General features: G+C 43.7%; 1 protein-coding gene across 1 annotated transcript in view; it reads right to left on the bottom strand.

Annotated features, from left to right (window-relative positions):
* Vps13D (vacuolar protein sorting 13D) overlaps positions 1 to 17,205 on the bottom strand; it is a 173,928-nt gene that overhangs the window by 144,563 nt on the left and 12,160 nt on the right. Inside the window, exons 8-12 of the mRNA XM_065430344.2 lie at positions 12,895 to 13,026; positions 11,928 to 12,122; positions 11,442 to 11,542; positions 8,947 to 9,118; positions 7,098 to 7,187 (exon numbers count right to left, since the gene is read on the bottom strand). Of these exons, the coding sequence (XP_065286416.1) occupies positions 7,098 to 7,187; positions 8,947 to 9,118; positions 11,442 to 11,542; positions 11,928 to 12,122; positions 12,895 to 13,026 (690 nt within the window). The remainder of the gene's footprint in view (positions 1 to 7,097; positions 7,188 to 8,946; positions 9,119 to 11,441; positions 11,543 to 11,927; positions 12,123 to 12,894; positions 13,027 to 17,205) is intronic.

The following is a 17,205-nucleotide window of genomic DNA, read 5'->3' as shown; positions in this document are numbered from 1 at the left end:
CCTCCAACAACAGCAGCACCGCAGAGACCAAACAAAGTGGTCAAACTGTACTTTCATAAATGCCTAGTTACAACAAATTCAAGAACAAACACATGCCCTGGTTAGGCTAGGACTTCAATGAATCTTTACAGAAAGCTAGTTTTCATAACTAGTTGAAAGTTATAGTGTTGTGTGGCAACAAAGCATAGTACAGAGTTCATTTCATTTTACAAGAGGCAGGGTGCTAACATCAAATTTGCACAAGAACCTTGGAGTGACCTTTACTCACTTGTCATGGTCTGTACACACTGATGCAATATGTATTTAAAGAACTAACTCAATTTCAATACATGTGGCATACTTTGCCCAATGCCCATGAAAAAACAGTTACTAATGTATAAGGCACTCATTGGTCCTGTACCTGACGATGCCATTTCTGTTTAGCGTTCCCTAAAAAGGAAGCTTTAGCTCGGGGTCAACTTCGATGCCACCTATTCAAATACAAGTAAAATGCAGAAATGCTTTTATAAAACTGCCCCAGGACCGATCTGAATAAAATTTGTTGAATTTGCAAGAGAAAGTTAAATTTTAGTGATTGATGCAAGTGGGATTTTGATTCAGAGCCTTAAAATCTTAAGATTTCGAAAAAGAAACTGGTAAGCTTAAAAAACATGGCAACACATAGTTTACAAATCTGTAACTCTGCAACAAAACCAGATACTGCAGCCCTGTCAACTGCATCCATTAAAGCATCTAAAACAGACAAACTCAGTATATAAATTTAGTTTACATAAATTTTTTGCAATGTTGACAAGGGTATTGCAAAAGTCCTACTCGGATATTAGTAATGTATTTGAGAGCCACATATAATACATCAATTTTGTCCACTTTAGATGTAACTAATAAAAACAGTTTACAGAATTGCGATATCATTTTTCATTGCAGAGCTACAGAGCTGTAAACTTGATAGTTCCATTTTCTGATAATTTGCAGTTTTCAACAATTTTTATTAAAATATTACCGACTTAAATCTAAATCCGGCTACCTACAGTCACCATATTTTAAGTTTTCCTTTTAAATGCAACAAACCTAATCAAAATCGGTGCAGTGGTCGCCGAGAAAAATGATTTCCCCATTCCCACGTATTTAGAAAACACCAAGCCAAAGCTTCCTCCTAATTTTCACTGGTGATATTTTTCACTAATTTTTCCTTAGTGATATTAAATTATGGAGCTTAAATTCCTGAAACTGCACAGTGGGTTATGAGAGGTGCCGTAGTAGAGGGCTCTGGATTAATTTCAGCCATCTGGGCCTTTGATGACAAGCAGTCAATTCCCAGTGCATATGCATTTTGCATTACACCCACATCGGAGTGTGGCTGCCGTGAAAAGGAATCGAGCCTACAACCTGATGCTCAGCAGCGCTATGACACTATGACAGGTGTGCACAATACAGCAGATCCTATTACGTACGATTTGCCAGCGCCAATGTTCACGATCAAGAACACAAAAAATGACACATCCAATACTTTTTTAACCCGTTCATATATTCCCGAAAAACACGATCTTTCGACACGAACTTTCAGTACAGCGCCAAACTACAATTCTATGATACAATTTCCAGCCACTAGATCCCATGTAAACACAAAAAGGTGCAAGGCACGTGCAATCCAGAACAGTAGCCACCTGCCGCAGTAGCTTCCCCGCAATACTACTTGTCCGCCTGTATTACGTGAAAATGCCAGTGCATACTCAAGTTTCCTATTCCGGTACTGGCAAATCTCCACCTGTGTCGTCGCACGTACGTCACATTCACAGCTATCGCCACCAACCCTACTGTGATGAGCATTTTCATGTGTCTGTTCCACAGCACGTGGTTCGTAGCGCCATTGGAAGCATGCTGCACGCTTTTAATAGCCAATAACCCAAATGCACCCCTGTTCCCTGCTGCAGGCGGCACAAAGTGAGCGTCATGTTTCGCTCTGGTGGCAACGTAGGCATCGTATTCCAGCTTTGCCCCATCAGCTCGATTTCGTTTCAGTTTCCTGTCACCGTCCTATAACACTACGCAATAGGAAAACAACAACGTGCATCTCGGGTCGCTCGAGCCCCACCAGCTCAGCGCACGTTGACATCTGGTGTTGCAACGATTTGCAAAACGGTTTGCGTTACGTAGATGTCAACTGCAGTTGAGTCTACCAAATTCATTAGAGACTTTGGATCGCACATTGCCACGGTTAGTATGTTTTTTTCTCACATTTCCATCTGGTTAGTATGTTTTTTTCTCACACTTTCATCTGATACATATAAACGAGGTTCTACTGTATTGCTGATAAACAGTAACAGCCATTCAAAGCAAAGCCACATGCTTTATATTGACATGTGCTCTTGTTTATCTTTATCGGGTGACCGCGTTTCACCGTCTAACAAATGTTATCGCGCAGTGCAGGGTGCCCCTGCATGTATAGGAAGTTTCTCTAATGCTTGAATGAGTAAAGATTAAGGCGCAATAGACCAGGACAGAATAAGAACACAAACGACATTACCGGCGCCACTCACAATTTAATTTTATTTCCACAAACAAGCCTGCCTTACGTAGGTCAACCAAGCCGAATCAGACATAAAACATTAGAAGTAATATACAGCAATCCATCGACCACTCAGGAATCATATCTGGCACAATAGATCAAATCAGCAAACAAAAACTACACGTGGAGCAGCACAGGAAGCAATTCATCGATCACAGTCATTACCAAGCCAACGGGGAGAAAAACGAGACATAACAAGTACCATCTCTGCTTCACCATCATACTATCCAACACATAACACCATTCAAACACCTAAGGACCAGTCAATGATAAAACCCGCATGACTATGAGACTAATGACCAACGAATAACACGGAAAAACATGAAGAATGGGCGTCTAAGAACAGCGTCTGCGTCAAATCTAAAATATATAATAGTCCCTCACCAATAAAATTTAAAAACTTGTGACCGCACAAAAAATGAACCACGCGACAAGTGATGAAACAGACAGAACAGTTGAACGATAAAGGGTCTAAAGAACAGCGTCTACGTCAAACCAAAAAAAGGCGAGAAAAACCTAAGAGCCACTTGAAAATCGCTAACAAAAATTAAAATGAAAACAAAAAAAATTAAAGGAAGACAGATGGAAAAATCTAAATGAAATCACTCTAACCTGAGGCCTAAAGGAAGCCTTAGAAAAAGTAGTTTCCTTGTCACTAAGCACAATGGACAACCTGCTGATGCATTTGTTTCCCTCTTTCTTGATGAAATAGGCTTCCACAAAAGAATAAAAAATAGGGAAACAAACGCGTCAGCAGGCTATCCATTGTGCTTAGTGACAAGGAGACTACTTTTTTAGAAGGCTTCCTTTAGAAGGCTTCCGTTCTCGCTGCTCAGTTGCGTTGAAGCGAATGTTTGCAAATTTATACAGCCGATAAATCTAGTATCCTTGTTTTGTGTAGCTGTTTAGACATTTGCTATCACAATCGATGGTTCGCATTTCGGGCGAAACTGACTTTTTTACAGGTGGCCACAGAAAAAAAAAGTTTGCTCAAAATTTTACCCCGCATAATGAACGCACCAGCCAACTTTGCACGTATTTTTCGGGAAAAAAAGTGTCTTCATTATGCGAGTAAATACGGTTCTCTGGAACCTTCAATAACTCAAGTATAAAAGCCTGCGTGCTTGACCTGCTCATCAGATTTTCAACGATTGTCGCCTGTGTTCGCCATTATCATTGTTCTTTAAGTGTAGCCTGTTTCTGAGGGCACAGGCTCGCCCAATAAAACACTAGTTTCGTCATTCACAGTTTTGCTGCTTTTTTCCCCATCACTACTATGTGACAATATTTCGGTGGTAAAACCTTAATTTCTCGTAAGTGTCTGCTTTCTCTGCAAAAAAAAAAATTGCTTTCTGCATTTTTTAAACTTCGAATCATTAGAATTATAGTGCAGCATAATTATGCCTGCTGCTGCTTACCAATGACAGTCTGCCCTACTTCGTTTTTAATAAAGCACCTCCTACATGTAGTTCTCATAAGCTTACCCTCACAATTACTCTGATACAAACCTCCACAAGTAGGTTTTTTTCTCTCCCCATGCAGTAGACAAATATTTTATTTCATAACCAGCACTACATGTTCACTTTTTAGCGACGTTTCAGCCAAACTTATCAATGATGAGTATTGATACAGTTGAACCTACTTATAATGATACTGGTTTTAACAACATATCAATTCACATATGAACAATGAGAAGCTGCTGCACCATCAACTTTTGTAGGTTTTCGATGGTGAAATAACCCGCTTACTACAATGCCTCTAAGCCATATTATCGGTTATAATGATGAAGTTTGGCGGCTGGGTGTCCGAGCCAAAAGGTAGTGCAATGCAAAATCTTTGAAAAAAAAAAGAAAGAAAACAAGAAGTTTGCGCCACTACATGATGGCCCACTGCTCCAACAGCAGCCACACGCTCATTTTCCAGCCTTCTCCGTGCACTTCTCTCCCATTGCCCTTCCACCCCTCCAAACAAGAATGGACCACACCAACTGCGCTACTCGCATGTTGCTCGCTGGCTTCTCATTCAGCACAGTTCTGCAAACAGCTTAATCACTCGCTTTCGTCTTTGTTGGTTGCGGTGAAATCATTCCTGGCCATGTGGTTTCTCAGCCTTGTTTGACTCGCTGCCAAAATGGAAGATGGTTGATCTGCCTGCTGATCATCGGCAATGCACGACGTTGCTGGTGAAACGAAAGTACATGGCTATAGATTTGGACACTAAGTGCTTCTTACCAATGTTATCAATCATCACGAACGTGCTTGCATCAGATAGCAACAACAGCAGCAATGACGCAGTAGGGCAGGCTGCTTCAATGTTGTCCTCACAGGAGGCCTGGCAGATGGTTCAGTCCCTCCGGGGCTTCGTTTTCGCAAGGAACTTTCCGCTGAACTACGTGGAGCACCTGGATACCTTGGAGAACTGGCAGTTTGGATCCGCAAGGATGGGTGACAGCGCGCGCTCACTGGGCTCACCCATAGACTCCTTCGCAGATGCCACTTAATACTTTGTTATGAACAGTGTTTCGAAATGCTTCGATTGACGGGCAGAGAGATCGCAGTAGAAGTAGCAGCCAAACGAAGACGCTGCCAAGGTTGATCCCATAAGCACTGATGTTGCTGCACCCCCTGACTTCAACTGAGGCTGTAGCTGCTTTGGCCCGTCTACACTACTACTGCGACACACTAGAGGGCACTAGCCTATCACTTGTGGATCATTTAGACTACGGTATGTTGAAGTTCTGTGTTTAAGCACGCAGCTTCCAATAAGTAGCAGGCTACACTACTGCAGTACTTTCAGCCAAATAAATAAATACTTTGTGTGAAGCTTCAAGTATTTACTGCGCCACGATTGGGACGCGATTGGGGATCGTTGCTTGGAGCATACGATTGGCCTAGACCACACCGACTTAGCGCAGCGGACAAAGTCGGCACGGCCTACGCCAATTGCATGTGATGTAATGGACCACGCACTCCCGGTGGACAAAGTTGGTGCGGCGTAGGCCAATTGTGCGCAGCGCAACTGAACGTGCACTCCGAACAATGATCCCCAATCACGCCCTTGGCTCATTGACTGATTTGCAGAAGTTTCTGACGTATGTTTTACGTGATTTCATATATTGAATTCTGGTTATATCGAACTATTTCGCGATCACCGTGCTGTTCAATATATCGAGGTTCAACTGTATATGACAGCATACCTTATTACGACTTTGCACTGCTGCCAAAACTATTACGACTTTGAGGTGGTCCTGTAGCGCTCATCACCCGTTTCGTGACAGAGCGTTGGTAACGAAGACTCCGAGTCAGGCGTCGGTGAGAATAACGAAAGGGATTTTATACACTATATACAGGTCATCATACAGGACACTATCGGATTGGCACTGGGGCCGAGAGCTCACGGCAAATGCGACTGTTCCCGCACGACGACGTCCGGCGAGACTGCAACGCGTGACACATCTCACTCCAGTCGAGAGCGGCACTCAGCTTCCGGTGGGTCGGCGGATCTGGTTTTCCAGGCGGCTGCGTCGGGCCTTATAATGCCCCGAGAAACCATTGTCACTCAAACGGCCCAATACAAAGCCAGCACTCGACGGTCGTCTGAGAGATCCAACCAGCGACCGCACTGGCCCCCCCGGTTCAAAGTTGGCACGCGCGGTGACCTCCAGGCAAAAGGAGGTACGGCGCCAGGCTGTCTGGCACTTGGTTGCACGTTTCGACATGTCGCTCGCCGATGCTTCTCCGCAGGACACCGCTGCCTGACAGCTCAGCATCTTGACTTGTCAAGGGAGAATTAGGGCGCTGTGCCTTTCGGCGCAGCCCCGGGTTTGTCCAAAGGGCGTTCGCAGGTTAAATTTTGCATCTTGTAGATTCGGAATCCGGGCTTGTGGTAATGGCACAACAACCTGCAGCTCTGCTCGTGTTTGGCTAGATGGTTGCTTTACACACTGCAGGCATTCTTCCAATAATTCTAAACATGACTTACCAAAAATTCTTTGTAAACCAGCGTATTTTTAACTATTGATGATGATTTTGTTAATTTACAAGCATACCGTTCCCAATGCAGGATGGCTGAGCCATCCTGCATTGGGTCTCGCAGGTTAAGTATGAAGATATACAAATCATGTGTCCTCAACTAAACACAAACAAGGGTGCGCAGGTGCGTAAGGTTGCAATACTCAATGAGTGTGGCTACTCATGATAACCAGAGGAGAAAGTTAACAAAACCCTGGCTATTAACAAAACATAACTACCGCTTTCCTCTAAATGCGATATGTACGCAAACTCATGTTAGTCGCACTCAGTGTTCCGGAGCAGCTCAAGCACAATACAAGACATTTTTATGGTTTTGGCACAGCCTGGTCCAGCAAGCCAAAAATGTAGCAGTTTTGTGCAATTCGTGCAACTGTACTACCCCTGAAACTCTAGCTAGCTCGTCCTACGAAGCATCAGCATGACCACATAAATAAAAACACATTATGCCCAAGACCTAAGGAAGCACAGCATCAAGAAAGGGGCCAAAGCAAATCAGTTACCTGTTCTCTGCGTACTTTCTGTATCACTAGTTCCCGAAGAGACAGCAGGGTTTCAAACTCCAGTTGTTGTTCCAGAGCATTTTTCTCTTTCTGGCATGGAGAAGACAAAAGATGTATAAAAGTCACGAAAAAGGAGAACCATCTGTGCTTCTCACACTTAAAGAACAACAAGCCAAATGGTCAGGCACAGAAATTTGATACATGTAGAATCAGTCAAAATTAAATTAGAGTTATGCAGAAATCCGAAAGGTTCAAGGGAGGGGTCGAGCATCATAAAACATCAGAATGGCACTCTCCTGAATTTAGCACAATTCTACCAAGAAAACCTGCAGCTGTTGTGGGGACACTCGACTCTCACGCATCCCCTGATGTTTTCCCCGCATGGCTCTCACATCTCCTGTAATCCAGGTTCTCCGTGTGGCTTAGTGCCGGCGGCACTCGGTCTGGTTGCAGGGCGTTACAGGAGATGGCACAAGGTGGCACAAGGTGGCACAAGGTGGCACAAGGTGGCACGCCACCTAACGGTGGGATTAGTCGGTCGCAACACGGAGTAGGCTCTTCCGCTTTGGCTTGGGGTTGGCGAGCGACGCGGATGTTCCATGCGTGCACCAACCTGCTTTGCGGGACCGGACTGTGGAAGGCATAGGAGCGGGACACCGTAATGCACGAACATGAGTGTTCAAGCGCACCACCGTTTGCATGACTGTACACATGAACGACCAGACATTGATGTCCAGCATGGGGCGAACTTATTCGCTCGATATCCAGTCGTGGCAAGTCGGACTACCCAGATTTGTCGCGCACATATCAGCATGTTCTATTGATAATAATTCGGCTGGCTATGAATTGGTGCACAAAAGGCATGATAAATGCCCTTGTGATTGTCTGCACTACTGCGTTGTCCTTCCGGTATCCCAAGAGCATGTTTGAGAGCCCCACACTGTTTCCTCAGAACGCAACTTCATCCATACATGAAAGATTCCTTTAGGTGCCATAGAAAAAGGATGCCACTAAGTGTCATTAGAGTATGGCTCAAATGTACCATCAGCCTAAAAAGAAACACTAAGAGTAGATTTACTAACCAGAACAGATGGAAACTATGGAATTACATGGAAAGGTAGCTGACGGAATATTAAGACTCAGCAGGGATTGCCCGAAATACTGAATTATTAACACAGCTAAAACGATAAATGGCAATTATGTAAAACGGGCTAAGGGAGCTTAGACATAAGGAGGGTGTTCCCTAGTAGAACCTATTATCTTCTAGGGTTCCCTAGAAGATAATAAAACTAAATTGGTGAGAATATGCCCTTGAGGTGTGGCTCTAAGGCAGTGCAAGCCGCAATACCATAAAGCCACACATCAAGGTGAAATTCGCAAATATAACCTGAATTCTGCCTTTAATGTTAAATTTTTCTAATTCTTGGTACGGGTTATACATGCAAAGATGTGGTATTGCCTCACATCCCAAATTAGTTGGTACAGTTTGCGCTGCCATTTAAAATCCATGTCACCGGAAACGTGGCACTACTGCCGCCATATCAAAACGGGAACAGAATCTATTAGCCTCGCATAAAAGGGAGGGAGGGAATGACTTCGAGGCTAAGTATTCCACGAAAAAAAAAGCTCGCCTTATATTCACACAGTAATCTAAGGCAAGCACTTGCCACCAGCACTGTGCATGATTTTCTTCCAGAAGAATGAAATGCCAGCATTGCTTAGCTTCAGTGATCACTCGAGAACCGATTTACTCAACAGGACATGGCCAAGTAGCAATACGAAAGAGCAAGGATATGTGGTCTGCGCAGTGACAGTGGCACACCATGTGCACGAGCATATAACCACTTGCCTGCATTTCAGTAGTGAGGCACTCCGGCTTAGCAAGATGGCAGTAGTAGACATCAACATATCTTTTCACCTCCTTGGCACGCTGAAGAGCAAATGCCCAAGTGGCTTGGCTGCGCTTCTTGGTCAGATGATGAACGTGGGCGTGTGAGGCAAACTGCCACCACAGCCTTGTACTGTGTAGAAAAAGGAAGCACCAAGACAATAACAACTTTGTTGACTTAGAGGTCGTATTAATGCAGTCACTTCTAGACATCTGCGGAGAAGACGTGAATGCACCAGTGAAACTATGTGTGAGAGGAAGTTTTATAGTGCACAGACAAGGCAACTAGAAACACATGAAGCCAAAGAAAGAAGTTCCTTTCTAACAAATGAATTCTCACTACAACATTTTGAATAAACAGTATGGTTCAACTTCAAAACAATGAACAAACAAGCTAGTAATACTCATGGAGTTTTACTTGGTTTACGAAATGTTATAGTGGAGGGCTCCAGATGAACTTTGAACACTGGGGTTCTTTTGTAGTACCCCTAGATGTACAGGGCTCAGAGATTGAAATGCGATACTCAAACAATATGGTGGCTAGTGATCCTTGCGCCACTGGTGAGCGCTGGGTGATCGCTGAGGGGGCCCAATTGCATCACGATGCATCAAAATGACTTGTTTTCAAGTGACACAAAAAAATGCCTCAGCTCAATGTTCCCAGCATTCAACGGTGGCATAAAAAGTGCAGGCCGCCATGCTGTCTGAGGATCACGCTCCAATCGGTGAGCACTGTACAAGGTTTTTCCATAACGTAATGAGACTGCCTGCCATGCGGCGCTGTTGCCGCCAGTAACATTCTCCCCGGAGGCGGGATTTGTGGTGGGGATTCAAAGCTAAGTAATGCACAGGGCGGCAGTCGCATCTGAGCTACTACGCAGAGTTTAAAGTGGCACAAGAGCTGTTTTCAAGCTTTTTTTCACAGCAGAAAACATAAGAAATGTAGCGTTTGCTGGAGCAGCAGTGAGTTCAAGAACGGACAGGAGACCATTGAAGACAAGGAGCGATCAGCACACCCTTCAACAAGTGGTTTGGACAAAAATAAAAGATCTGCTGGGCTCCGACCGTCGTTTTAGTATCAGATTAATCGTCGAAGACTTCAGCATCTGCAAAACAGCAGTTCACAAAATTATTTCTAAAAATTTGAATATGCAGAAAGTTTGTTTGAAATTAGTGCAAAAAAATTTTGAGCGATGAAAAAAAAAACACGAGTTGATGTTTCTCGTGAGATGTTGGTGCAGTCAGAAAGTGGACAGAACTTTTTAGCCGGCGTAATAACCAACAAAAAATCATGGATGTTCCAGTACGACCCCGAAACCAAGCGCCAAAGTTCGGAGTGGCATACAGAGAACTCTCTGTGCCCCAAGACAGCGAGAATGTCAAAGTCCAAGGTAAAGACAATGTTCATTGTCTTTTTTTTTGGCAAGCATGGTGTGGTCCACAAAAAATTTGTGCCTCCGAGATGAACCGCCAACGCCATCTACTACAAAGAATTCCTTGAATGCCTTCACAGAGCCATCAAATGGAAATAACCAGAGACCGCCCATCACTGGAAGCTCCACCACGACAAAGGCCCACACTGCCTTTGCAGTGACCACGTACCTGGCCGAATAGGCGTTGCAACCTTACCGCAGCCGCCATACAGTCCTGATGTGAGCCCGGCAGACTTTTTCCTGTTCCCAAAGCTCACGAGAAGCATGAAAGGTCACCATTTCAACTATGCTCCCGCCATACAATGGGCTGTCAATGTCTCTGAAAGACGTTACAGCCGCTGACTTCAAGGGAGCCTTTGCAGTGTGGGAATCGCGTTGGCAGCAGTGTACCGATGCCCAAAAGGATTAATTTGAAAAATTTTAATAACATGTACTGATCGGATTAACAAATTCTTTTTATCAGACCCAGTCTCATTACTTTACGGATAAACCCTGTATGTTTCACAAGTGTTCTTGCATTTCATTACCAATAAAATACAAACCACTGTGCCCAGAAAACATACTCATGACAAAGCAAAGGCTGCCCAGCAGTATTTTTGGCTACAGCTTTTAAAGCATAGAAGGCTAAGATAAGAATTACCTTCTGGCACCGTTTGGCACATCCTTCTTAACTCTAAAGTGGTATCAATGCAATATCATGTTTGCCCATCATCCTTTATCAGTTTAGCAGTGAAAGTGCGAAGAGATTACCACGTACCATCTCACAGCAGGCGGTGTGTTTAACAGAAAGAGACATTAGAGTCCATACAGAAATAGCACACAAGCACAACCACTGTGTAGACTTGAGCTCCCAGTTTTTATCTACTGTGACAAAAAAATCCAGCAAATCAGATTTACGAAATTATCGTACACCAACATTTAAAAAATGAAAAGGCAGGCACGACTTGGTGTGTACAGTCCTATTTTCTACCATATATGAGTTTTTAAGATCACATGCTCAAGCACGCTTGAACCACAACTCACTTTCCACTGATCCCGACAGACGGTCGCCACCGTCTGTACTTCCAAGACACATTGACCCTCTCCAGTTCTTTGAAGCAAAACACCATCTGTCGGTATTGTTCCTGCATGAAACATGAACGAGAAACTAAAACACTGCTTCCACGGTATGGACAGAGCCTTGCTGGGACATATAAACCCCAATGCTATAAAATTGCAACGTAAGGAACCGCACACACAAAAAAAAATGAAGACAAGCCCTTTCAAGGAGGCATGAGAATATTTTACCAAGTGTGCAAGAAGCAACATTTTATGCTAGTCCTTACATATTGCTGCATCAAACTGTATTTTCTTCTTCATTTCCATTTGTTATGCTGCACATCATTCAGATTTTAATGTTTGTTTTGTTTGCGCTGTCTCCTTTTTAATATTGTACCCCTCTCAAAGCATTTAAGGATCTCATAAATCCCAACTATGAAAGCAGCACCCTCTATATATGTAAGCACGCACCTCATTTAGGGTGATGCTAAACTTGTCCAGCTGCAGGTTGCACGTAAGTCGTGGCTTTGACCGGACCCTGAGTGGCTGTGGTGAGCAGTTCCGCGAGATCTGTGCCTGGAAGCTGGTGGTGGCCAGCAGGTACGAGTGCGGCCTCACAGTCCGTGCAGTGCTCAGCGCATGTGTTTGCTGCTTCTTCATGGCTTCCTGCATGCGTACCACCGTCAAAACACTGGCACTGTCACAGCCCACAGGCAAATAAGGTACCACAAGTTTTTTTCTGCTGACAAATAGCAGGCACAACGGATTGAATGCAGTTCTCATTCAATGCCGATGCATGGGCGCTTATGTGCTGTCCCTTCCAAAAAGATGTAACTGACAACTACAACCAGAACAAGCATGCGCCCTAACTAGGTCTCAAGTGTAAGTGTGCCCATACTTTCAAGGCCGGCTAGCACCAGCCAAGGTTACCACAGAGCACTTCTTTTATTAAAACTGCATTTGATGTTAGTAAGCTGAGTGCGTGCATTGTTTTTAATAAAACAACAGCAGCAGAGTATTCTGTAACAACATAGTACTGATCAGACTTTGCAATATGTGTCACAAAAGTAGCCAACAGACAGAAAGAATGTTGGTGATAAAAGGATAAAAAAATGCATGTGCCCCACTTGTTTGAGAGAAAAAAAAATGCAAGAATGGCATCTACAGTGGCACCTTTCTTTTAAGATAAACCTAACTTGGCTACAGGTTACTGAAATTAGAGTAAATAAAAACATTTAGGCTGCTGTCAATGCTAGAATACAAATAAGGTGCCTCCCCTAAGCATGGTCAGCCCGTACGCACACAGAATTTAATGCACAAAGCCACATCAGGCACTGCCCGAGTGCTAGATGCATGACTACATGTTGCCTCGTAGCAGTGAACCACCCATACTGCATTCGTACTCCACGCGTGTGGGAGAATAGGAAGTTCAACCTACAGCCACTGCTGGGATGTCCAGGCTTCCCAGAAGGGTCACGTCACTGTCCCAGTAGACTGCGAAACCACTGAGCTGTACCGACTGGTGGGCAACGTCATCTGCAGCCCCAGATGCAGGCTCCTGTGCGGCAGCCTACAACAATTTAAAGAGTTAGAAAAGCGTGAAAATGTCACTGACTGTTAGGGGAAAGAAAACAGTGACACCAAAAAATTGCTTCCATAAGCAGACAACTAACCTCTTTAACAAAGGTGCATGTTCTCATCTGTCAAGCACCAATCATTAGACTGCAATTCTATGCATACTAATATACTTCGCGACTAATATTTAAAGAAAAAAATGTGAGAGAAAAGCTATAGAACGTAGCATTATAAGACCGAGCAAAAAATATAACAGTGCAAAGTGGTCCAGAGATTTCTGAACAGGTTCACACATGTTCAAACAGATTTCAACAGTAAAAAGAAAAAAAAAATTTGTGTGCATTCGGTTTCTTTGGGAGAAACAGGTTTGCTAGAGTATCGTGTAAAACAACTGAGGACCATTGTTATTTTCATTGCTTTCTTTTTCTTTTTTCACAAGAAAAGTAACTTGAAAGAAATATCACGAAAATGAGGCACCATGCACAGTTGTAGTTAAGCATGTCCGAATTTATACATACAAGTCGATTTCGCGGTGTCATGTGGGCCTATCCAATATGTTATTACGGTTTATCTCTCCCCCTTTCTCCCAAATTTTCTTATCAGATTCTTAGTTGTTTGCTCATTTACCATAACATAGAAATTAAGTAAACTACTTCACCGAATGCTTAACTACCGATGTTTTATGCATTAATTTTGGTAAAAATAAAAGAAGGTGCCTAAGTCTAAGACAATGCGTGAAGTCATTTTGAAAAAGTGAGCAGTTGTAATTAACCCCAACTTCACGAACACTTCATGCTTTTATTGATAAATTCACCAATTTATAGCTGAAATATCTAGAAGGAACAAATAAATAATGCAGTGAAAGCAATGAACAAATATTTAACTAAGGTGTATACAGTGGCAAAAGAGTAAAGAATTAACAAAATTCTTTGTGTAAAGAAAAACTTATTTACAGTCCCTAACATTGACTCAAAAACAAACAAATAAATTTGCAGTGCAGACACTCTCAAAAGAAATATTACATATGGTGTGGCATATTTACAAGTAGTAGTACGAGTGGAGATCTCTGACAAATACATTTCTGGCATCCCTTAAAAGGGTTCTGAACCACTCCTCTGGCTTGATGAAAAAACAAAGTCTGCGGATAGAATACACTGCTGTGAACATCTCAGCCAAATTTTGCAGTCGTGCGCAGCACGTGGAGCTCGCAAGTGGCATGCAAAGTCACTTTTTTCTCAAACATTCTCTTTTCAACAGAAGCCTTCTCTTCACACTTTTCGGACTGCTATATTATGTCACATATATCAGATTTCCATATGTGGACAATAGCCATATTGGACAATAGCCGACATCAAGAAGGATGTTTGGATCAGTGCACTTCTTCCACTGTTATGTTACTGTGTGTATTTACTGATGCAGTTTAGTAAATAGGCTGAAGTGTAAACATGCATTTCAAATTTTGACACGAACTGTACAATTTCGGAAGTACAACTATCGTAATATTGCCAACTATCGTCCGCTAATGCTCGGCCACGCCCACACGTGTAGGAATGAAACGTTGGTCATACTGATTATCAGTCTCATAGTCGTCGACCCTTGCTAATTTCTATTAGTTTTGAAAACTCAACTAGCCTCGAACACCATGATATGTAAGGTCAGAATAGACACGCTCGCCAGCACGCGCTCACACCATGCCACTCCTGGCTGGGTGCCTTGGCAGGCTTCGCTTTGTATTAAGCTATTGTGCAAAGTGTGCCATTTGTATGTGGCTACTACCTGTTGGTCAAGCTAGTGCAGGACAAAGCTGGTCTGCACCACACAGCACGGTCAGACTGGAGCACATGAGTGCAAGCGTGCATTCCGACCCTGTCGTGCACATAGTAAGCAACTACAGTTGCATGTAGCTGCATCTGCAGCGTAGCGTAGATACTACAGCTTCCGCGAGGTGCCACAATGAGTGCACTCTAGGAACTTCTGTGGCTCGCTGAGGAAAACCGCATGCTCTGACTTGTCTCCGTGGGTAATGTGAATCAAGGTCCGAGTGCCTACATCTGACAAACAGGTCATTGGCTTCCCGAGTTGCACACTCTCGAGGTGTGTCGCCACCATGGTCGAAGCTCATTATGTTAGCAATTCTTTCAACACGAGTCCGGAGTGCAGCATCTATCACTTAGCCGATGTGCGCACTGCCAACGCAATCACCTGTGATCCGCTTCAGAGTGCTCCAAGTCCTTCTTCAATGCCTCACACTGCAGGGTGGTGGTACCCACAATACTCTGCCTACTGAACGTCGCCATGGCCGCACAGTTCAAATTCGATTTTGGATGTTCACATAGATGCCACCACTTCCGATTTTGGTACCCAGGATGCACCAAACTCGGAGGCTATCCCTCAGCTTACGGTCGAGTGCTATAGTGTACTAGATAGCTTTGCGCGGCTATTCTCGCACCAAGTGAAATGAGCAGCACATTTACTTTTGGTCAATTCCACAAGAGATCGAAACAAGTGGCATATTTGACATTCTTTTAATTTTCTGATAATTTTGCACATAACGTACATGTGAAAATAGTGCTAAACTGCTACTTGATCTTAAAAAAAGCTATAAGTAAACGAGAAAAAAATCCTCAAAGGTCATCGGCCGACGACAAAAATTTTACGAAATGTGCTTTTTCCTAAGTATGCGACAATGATTTATGCCACACAAGTATACTATAGCAAATATTGTTATGAATGTTGCGGGTACCCCCCACCTCCAACAAAACTGTTAAGGATGATCGTGTGTTTATTTACAGATGAAGGCTGGCAGAGATATCGATCAGGAAGACAGCTGTAGAAATGCTGCCGCTCACCCCAGGGACCATCGTCACCCTCTTCTTCAATCTCTTTCTGACCACGTTACAATATACAGTAAAAACCTCATTCATACGTTTTAAAAAAAAACTCTAGAAAATGCGTACTAACCAGGAAAACATACAATCCCAAGTAACTAAAAAATTTGACGGACTCAATTATTGTAGACATCTGTGTAATGCGAAGCACGAGACAACGCATGTCGAGCTGGTGTTGCTCCGGCGGCCCGAGACATGTTTTGTTTAGAACTGAGGTGAAACAGCACGAAAGAGACGAGGACACAAGGAAACAAATACTACAGACACCACAGATTACCACACCACAGAATACCACAGATTTGTTTCCTTGTGTCCTCGTCTTTTTCACGCTGTTTCACCACAGTTCTAAGTATGAACCAACTAGCCCTCATCAAGATCTTACTAATGCATGTTTTGTTGTTTTCCTATAGCATGGTGTTTTAGGAGGACGACAGGAAGCCGAAGCGAAATTTAGCGCGTGGACAATGCTGGATGCCACCCAAGCGAAATGAGATGCCCACAACGCACCACCTGCAGCAGGGAACGACGACGCATTTGGATTATCGCCTACTGAAAGAGTGCAGTACGCTACCAGTGGCACTATGCACCATGTGCTGTAAAAAAGATAGGTGACGATGCTTATCACAATAGGTTTGGCGGCGATAGCTGTGAGTGCGACGTGCGACGACCCGGGCGGGGTACCAGAATAAGAAACTAGTCGCGCCGTCGTTTTCATGTGAGATGTCCGGCTATATACTGTTCTGGATCGCGCACACCTCGTGCCTTTTCATGTGAACGTGGGGTCTAGCGGCCGGAAAACGTATACAATCGCAGTCTTTTAGCAATAGGATTGGCGGTGATGCCTGTAAATGCCACATGCGACGACCCCACAGAAGATTTGCTGGTACCGAAATGAGAAACTGATGAGCGCCAACATTTTCACATGAGACAGGCGGGCGAATATTGCGGTGAAGCTGCCGTGGTGGGCAGCTATATACTGTTCTTGATCATGCATGCCTCGCGAATTTTCTTGTTTACATGGGATCTAGCGGCTGGAAAACATATCATATGATCACAGTTAGGCGACGTACTGAACATTGGTGCTGGGAAATCATGTTTCCTGGGAATGTATGAACCAGTAAAAAATTAGCGTAACTCTATTGGGTCATTTTTTGTCTTCTCTAATGCGAAAGTTGGTGCCGGAAAAACGTACGTAACGGAAATGTATCAACGAGGATCTATTGAATTTATTTCCAGTGCAAATAGAAGTAAAGGGAAAGTAGCTCACAGCATTTTCTGCATTTGTG

The sequence above is a fragment of the Dermacentor albipictus genome, chromosome 2 (assembly GCF_038994185.2).
Source record: "Dermacentor albipictus isolate Rhodes 1998 colony chromosome 2, USDA_Dalb.pri_finalv2, whole genome shotgun sequence".
Lineage (NCBI taxonomy): Eukaryota > Metazoa > Arthropoda > Arachnida > Ixodida > Ixodidae > Dermacentor > Dermacentor albipictus.
Note: the sequence above shows the minus strand (reverse complement) of the source record. Positions and strands in the feature narration are given on the sequence as shown.